We start from the raw sequence: 7,877 nt of genomic DNA, 5'->3' as shown, positions 1-7,877 counted from the left end.
AATATGTAGATGGAATACTAGTACACACCAGGATAAGGGATCAATAAATCTTTACCTTTTTCATTCCTCATTGTAAATAGATTGACACATGAAACATACCTGTATATATATGCCCACATATGCATCCAAAGATTCATTGAGCAAACAAGCAAACACACCAGCCTAGCATTGCATCCATCCCACAACTTTGTCAACTCTTCTCTTTGAAATGGAGAATGTTGTAGTGTTGATTGTTGGCGCTGGGCCAGCAGGCCTTGCAACAGCAGCATGCCTTAGCCAGTTCTCAATTCCCTATGTCATTGTCGATCATGAAAGTTGCAGCGCGTCGCTTTGGCGCAACCGCGCCTACGATCGCCTCAAGCTGCATCTTGCAAAGGAGTTCTGTGAGTTGCCACACATGTCATACCCACTAGATGCGCCAACATACATACCAAAAACCTTGTTTGTGAAGTACTTGGATAACTATGTTGAGCGTTTCAATATTCGACCCAAGTATCTCACTAGTGTGGAGACATCCACATTTGACAATGACGGAAAATGTTGGTCCATCGTGGCACATGACATGGCAAAGAGCACACTAGTCAGGTTCACAACAAAGTTTCTTGTCGTTGCAAGTGGTGAGAATAGTGCAGAGAATATTCCAATGATCCCCGGATTGCAAAGTTTTCCGGGTGATGTCATCCACTCCTCAAGCTACAAGTTAGGCAAGAGCTACTCTGACATGAATGTATTGGTTGTTGGATCTGGCAACTCTGGAATGGAAATTGCTTATGATCTTGCGGCTCATGGTGCCAATACTTCAATCGTTATACGAAGCCCGGTATGTACACGCACTATATATTATTTTTTGACCTAGAAACACTAGGGGATCCCCCCACCTCCACCCTACGGGCACTATATATTTTCAATGGTTACGGGCAATTTCTTAATATAGTCACCACTAGAAGGATGCAATTTTTCAAAGTTATTACTGGAAAGTATTTCATGGTATAGAGCGATAGAATATTTTATAACATGCACAAACAACTAAACAATTAGACGAACTACACAGAAAAAATAACTCTTGAAAGAAGATGATTCTATGAAATTTTATTTTATGATGCAGGCTTCAAAAGAGATGTGACATGTTTTATGGTTGCAGATTCATGTAATGACAAAGGAATTAATCCGGTTGGGGATGAGACTTGCTCTCCATCTCCCATTGAATCTAGTGGATAACCTCCTTGTGATGGCGGCAAATTTCATATTTGGTGATCTATCGAGGTATGGCATCAGAAGGCCAAAAGTGGGTCCAATGATCCTCAAGTCAGAGACCGGCCGATCCGCTGTTATTGATGTTGGCACTGTTGGGTTAATCAAAAAAGGTATCATCAAAGTAAGTATATCCTTGACATGACATAAATTTCATAACAGATGTTGTCCTCATATGCCAAGTTGTCAATATTCTATTCATCTCGTACAGGTACAGGGGAGCATTAGTGAGATCATGGACGATATAGTTGTATTTCAGTGCGGTAAAAAGATATCATTTGACGCGATTGTGTTTGCAACTGGATACAAAAGCACAACAAATATATGGCTCAAGGTAACAACATCGATGCTTGAATATGTCTGAGTTTGTTTTCTTGGTGCAACAATTGTTAAATCTGCTAACAAGCTTTATGTTGTTTTTTATCCCAGAATGGTGAGAGCATGTTAAATGGCAATGGACTGCCCATCAAAGAATATCCGAATCATTGGAAAGGTGGAAATGGGCTCTACTGTGCTGGGTTAGGAAGGAGAGGATTGGCTGGTATTGCAGCAGATGCCAAGAATATCGCCAATGACATCATATCAGTGATAGGTGCTATGTCTGGGTAAATTATCAAATCGGTGAATGCGTCTTCGACAATGTGATGCCTTTCATCACCGGGCTCCTCAACAAGATCAAGGATGAGATATGATGCTGGTCTAAGGCAGGGGCACAAGGCCTGCGGGTTGTTCTGCACCAATTCTAGGATGTCCACTGAGTTGTATGATGTACTGTAAAACCAACCTCCTAGGAGGACTGTAACTTTTCCCCATCCTTTCAATGCAATGAAACGCAAAGGTCTTTTGCATTTTCTCGATTGTTTTTATCTTTTACATGTAGTTTACAAGGGCTAGTGTGCTAGACGGTTGATTCTTTGAGAAATCTATCCACTGTCACCTGTCTATCTATCTTCATCTATCCTAGATAGAACTAGATTTTTGTTTATTTCAAGGTTCATATGTGCGAGGGAGTAAGCATTACTTTTATAATATAATCAAGGGCTTTATACTCACATGGTGCAAAGAGTTTTGTATTTTTTTTGTTGAACAGTTACCTCGGAGGGCCGTGGGCGAGGCTGTTGTCACAGTCCTCGGAGGTGCGTTGATTTTCCATTAGCTCTTAAAACCTGCAACTAGATTTGTTAGTTTGACTCTTCTCTGAAATCTTGGGAGTTACTCTTAACCTGATAGCAGATTTTCTATTATGTTTTAAATGACAATGAAGTGTCAATCTCTGTATCTGTTTAAACCACTGTTCTCTGAATAAATGTTTGAGCACTGCGTGTGCACTATGTTTTCCGAATGAATGAAATGTGCACCCTTCTCTATTAATTGTGTGCCTATTTAGTTTTTGAGGATGGTGAGTGACAAGTGCAGATAGTGATGATTTTTTGTTGAGGCTGTGACTTGTGCCTGTTTGATTTTGCATGTGGTAGATACATGTACACGGGTGAGCATATTTTGTTCAGTTAGTGAAAGAATCTCTCCTCCATTCTCCTTTTTTTAATTAATAAAACAGATGTTCATGGAAGCATCATCACCCTCCTCCTGGCGCCCTCCTTGACCCTCCTCTGTAACAATGAGGTTGATTTCTCCATAGAGTTTTTGGCTCAATTTTTTTCTTCAGTGCATGTAGTTTGTGCTTTTCATGACTAAAGTTGTTGAAGATATTGTGTGCGCGCCTCCGGCTGCTGGTGTTGAAGAAAAATTGATGCCCATGTGTGTGCTCGAGGCTGCACTTGATATAATTCTTATTCGGATCATGACTGAATTTTCAGTGCAGAACTTTTTCCATGTTGACTTGGGAGTTTTTGAGCTCTTTCTCATTGGCGTGGTTTCAATTATTCTGACTCATCGTGTACCCTGCTGCAATGTTTCCCCCATGAATGTTGCAATTTGTTGCCCAGATTGTGCTGACCGTACCATAGTTGTGTATTAAAATGAGAAGAAATAAGAATCATTTTGTTTATTTCCTAAGATATTGGTTCTGGTTTCTAAGAAGAAGAACTGAAATTACTAAGTTGTGCTCAGTGTTCTACTATCACCGCTTCTATTAGCCTTTTTTTTGGGTGCTGCAACCTGTACCGATTACTTAAAGGAAAAATAAATCTAACCACATTAGCTAAACTGGACGCAGGTCATTGCAATCAGGAAAACTTCTATGTAAACTTTGAACAGATTACATGTCAAAGGACGTATCAGGTATGGCAACAATAAGAGGTGCAATAATCTGACCATTCTAAGAAGCACGTTGCGTGCCTCTTAGGCCAACTCCACCGCGCGACCCCAAATGGACGTCCATTTTTTCCGGTTTCGGTCTGTTTGGGTAGGGGTTTGGGGTCGTGTCCGGGCCTGTCCTGGGATAAGGTGGCCGTGCGCCCAGCGTGCGGCCGCATCCATTTGCCCCATCCTGTCAGTGAGGGCCAAAAATGCCTAAATTTGCATCAAACTACTTCCAACCCAAATGTTTGTCTGAAAATTAAAATAGTTTTACAACCCAATTGAAATTGTCTTAAATAAAATAGTTTTACAACCAAATCGAAATTGTCTTGACTGAACATAAATTGGACCAATACATCTATTGGTTGCCAATGTGATCCCACACGTGCTCAACCAAGTCATTTTGAAGATTCAAATGAGTGTGCCAATCACGCATCTCACGGTGGAATTGGACAAACTGTTCAAATGTGGCCGGGTCTTGGTGCAGGGGCTCAATATTTTCACCTTGATAATCAAATCCTTGGTCGAAGATACTCTCATCACGCTCATCCTCGACGATCATGTTGTGCATGATCACACAAGCAGTCATCACCTCCCAAAGCTTCCTTTCATCCCATGACAGTGCAGGGTTTCGAACGATACCCCACCGGGATTGAAGCACACCGAAAGCACGTTCCACATCCTTTCTAACACTCTCTTGCATTTGGGCAAATCTTTTTCTCTTCTCACCTTGGGGTTTCGAGATTGTCTTCACAAAAGTTGACCACTGAGGATATATACCATCTGCTAGATAGTATCCTTTGTTGTACTGGTGGCCGTTGATCTCAAAGTTGACAGGTGGGGAGTTTCCTTCTGCAAGTCTCGCGAAGACTGGAGAACGTTGCAGCACGTTGATATCATTGTGAGAACCTGCCATACCGAAGAAAGAATGTCATATCCAAAGATCTTGCGATGCCACCGCTTCTAATATGAAGTGCACCCGTTAACATGCCCCTTGTACTGGCCCTGCCAAGCAAATGGACAGTTCTTCCACTCCCAATGCATACAATCAATGCTGCCAAGCATGCCTGGAAAGCCTCTAGCTGCATTGGTCGCCAACAATCTCTCTGTATCAGCGGCAGTTGGCTGCCTCAAGTACTCTGGGCCAAACACCTCGATCACAGCCTGGCAAAACTTGTACATTGACATCAGACATGTTGTCTCACTCATACGCACATACTCGTCCACCAGATCGCCTGGAATATCATATGCAAGCATGCGGATGGCCGCGGTGCATTTATGGTAAGAGGAGAATCCAAGCTTGCCAAGGGCATCCTCTTGCACTCGAAGTATGGGTCATGAGCAACCACTCCCTCTCGGATACGATTGAACACATGCCTTGCCATACGAAAACGGCGACGAAATTTATCCGGCTTGAAGAGCGGGGTGTTGGCAAAGTAATCGGCATAGAGCAGGGCGTGGCCTCTCTCCCTGTTGCGGTTCAGGTTGGGAGCCTTGCCAGGGAGTGACCCCCTGTACCGAGGAAGCTGCCGTTGAATATGGTCGTTCACGACCAGTGCAGCCACCACAAGTTCTTCATCATCCGACGATGAATCGTCCGATGAACAAAGGAAGTGATGGAAGAAAAACTCGTCTCCACTGTCCATACCTTTGTTGGCAAAAGGTCGAACACCTTGCGGTCGCGGTGGCGAAGCGGCCGCGATGATCACCTCGACGTAGCAGGGGTGGTTTCCGGCCGGCTACTGGCCGCTCTGGAGCTCTCGTTGGAATCTGCCTCGGCCGCCGTGGTCCATCGCCGGCAGTCGTGTCCCCTCCGGCACTGGCAAGGACGGCGACGGCCAAAACTACGGCGAAAGCGCGGGCGTGGTGGCGGCCATGTCCAGACGTGGTTTGTTACGGACGGCGGGGGGGGGGCTGCGCGGTGAGGAGGCGGCCGGAGAATACGGCGGCGCCGGCGGCGGGGCGGCACGGGGAGAGAGGGTGAAGCGTTGGGGAGCGGAGGGACTGCTAGTGTCCCCGACAGGCGGGCCACGGGGGGGGGGGGGGGGCAAGGGCGTGCGTCGCGGTCGTCCGCGCGCGTCCGTTTCACCCCAAACCGAGCAAGTTTGGGCCTGGGATGGGTCGAAAACGGACGGAATCCGGACATTTGTCCGTTTGAGGCCATGCGCTGGGCCGCCTTTTTTGTCCCTTTTACCCCAAACGGACGGAGCCGGACAGGATAGGGTCGCGCGGTGGAGTTGGCCTTAGACATTGTATAATCGTAGCAGAGAATCCTGACACGACAACCAGTCTGGTCCTTGGCCGCACTGGTCCCTGCCACTGCAACCGCTAGCCGCGGCCTAGTCGCCATCGTCCAAGCCCACCGTCCCATACCGCATCATGTCAGACTCAGGCTGGACAGTGGCAACCTAAATACAAAAGCTCCTCAATTTAACAGTTGACTTGGGAGGCATGGAGTGACTCAAGGACAAAAGTGGTGCTGCCGGCTGGAGCTTCCGATGGTGAGTACGGAGTTGCAACGAGAAAGAGAATGACCATGAACTGTGAAGAAGATAACATTTTGGGATGAGATCGTCATATGTGATAACATTTTGGGATGAGATCGTCATATATGTGGTGGAGGATGCTAGTTGCTCTCTGGCAGTCTGGCTAAATGCACACTACTATACTTGTACCGAAGAGAGTACTATTTGGAATTATCTTGGCTATTACTAGTTAGGTGGTTTAAAACTTCTTTATCCAATATAAGAGCATCTACAGCTGGATATAGCAAGTTTGGCTCCCAATACGTCCGCTTACACCCTGGACGCGCCCGTGGATAGGGACAGGTCACCCCTCAAAGGCACGCGTCCACAGCCGGGTATCTCAAATCCGGCACCCAAATCCATGTTATCTATGCAACGTATGAACAAAACTACATAGACAAACAAAACTACATAGACAGGCGTAAGAAAGCAACAAACAGACATAGATCAACGAAATTGCATAGGAGAATCTATACATCGCAGTTCACCGGACCAAAAAACAAACAGTTCATCGCCGAACGGCCTAGGATCTAAACTTAAATAGCCAAACAAGGACGGAGAAGGACGAACGGAATTACCATTTCCCCGCCGGCCCATCCCCGTTGTTGTCACCAGTACGACTGTGTCTGCGTTGGCATCAGCGGTAGGAGAGTCGTCGTCGTCGTCGGAGCTAGAGCGGTGGGAGCCGTCCGGGAGGCTAGACTCCTCGTCGGAGCTGCACGCTCATTCGCCTTTGCTATCCGGGCTGCCTTCACTTTCGCCACCACCTTCGCCCTAGCCTCGTGCTTTAACTCCTCGGTGACAAGCCAGAGGGATTTGGCATTTTTTTGGCGAAGCCGCCGCACATTAGTCTCCGCTACCATGAAGGAGCGGCGGAGGACCATCACAAGGAGCTGGCCCTCCGGATCCACCGCCGCCGCCATCCAATCACAACGATACCTTTATAATGAGAGAACCTTTATTTGCCATTGCCTAAACCTTGCACAACATGTATGTGCACTCTTTTTATTGGAGTGGACACATTTTATACTATTAACTCCTGACCTTTCTCTCTTTTCACGTCACTATCCCATCTCTCTCTCTCTCTCCACATGTGTGTGTGATGGTCTAGAGATAGACAGAGTACGATTTAATCTACGCGCCAAGGTTAAGGCCACTTGAAATATAAATTGATATAGTTGGCATAAGAGGAAACAACAATTGTAAACTAACAAGTGTGAGTGAAACATGAAAGTTATATAATGACTCAAGAACCTTCATTTTCCATTGCCCGAAACTTTCATAACCCTATGTGTGCACTCTTTTTATTGGAGCGGGCACCTTTTATACCTTGAATTCCCATCTCTCTTTCTCTCATCCCTTTGTGTGTGGTCTCTAGATTGATTATGATTTAATCTAGGCGCCAATGCTTGATGTGGTTAAGACTGCTCGAAATATAAGTTGATAGACTTGGCATAAGAGGAAGCAACAATTATGAGTGTAAGTGAAACATGCAAGTTATACCCCTCACAGTGATGTAGTACCTTCATTTTTAAAATGGCACGAGAACCTTTTTTTGCCATTGCCTAAACCTTGCACAATATGTATGCACACTCTTTTCATTGGAGTGGGCGCCTTTTATACCATGAACTCCTCGCCTTTATCTCTTTCCATGTCACTATCCCATCTCTCTCTCTCTCCACATGTGTGTGTTGGTCTAGAGATAGACAAACTATGATTTAATCTAGGCACCAACACATGAAGTGGTCAAGGCCACTTGAAATATAAGTTGATAGAGGTGGCATAAGAGGAAGCAACCGTTATGAACTAACAAGTGTAAGTGAAACATGAAAGTAATGGCAC

The 7,877-nt window shown here is 45.6% G+C and overlaps 1 protein-coding gene across 1 annotated transcript; it reads left to right on the top strand.

Moving 5' to 3' along the window:
* Nucleotides 1-208: 208 nt before the first annotated feature.
* On the top strand, nt 209-1,860 carry LOC123042807 (probable indole-3-pyruvate monooxygenase YUCCA10). Its single transcript, XM_044465182.1, has 4 exons — nt 209-820; nt 1,142-1,375; nt 1,463-1,585; nt 1,681-1,860. The coding sequence occupies exons 1-4, from the start codon at nt 209-211 to the stop codon at nt 1,858-1,860; spliced, it is 1,149 nt and encodes a 382-aa protein (XP_044321117.1).
* Nucleotides 1,861-7,877: the final 6,017 nt, after the last annotated feature.

Source organism: Triticum aestivum, chromosome 2B (assembly GCF_018294505.1).
Source record: "Triticum aestivum cultivar Chinese Spring chromosome 2B, IWGSC CS RefSeq v2.1, whole genome shotgun sequence".
In the NCBI taxonomy this organism is placed as follows: Eukaryota; Viridiplantae; Streptophyta; class Magnoliopsida; order Poales; family Poaceae; genus Triticum; species Triticum aestivum.
The sequence above is the reverse complement of the archived record's forward strand: the minus strand, read 5'-3'. Positions and strand labels throughout refer to the sequence as shown.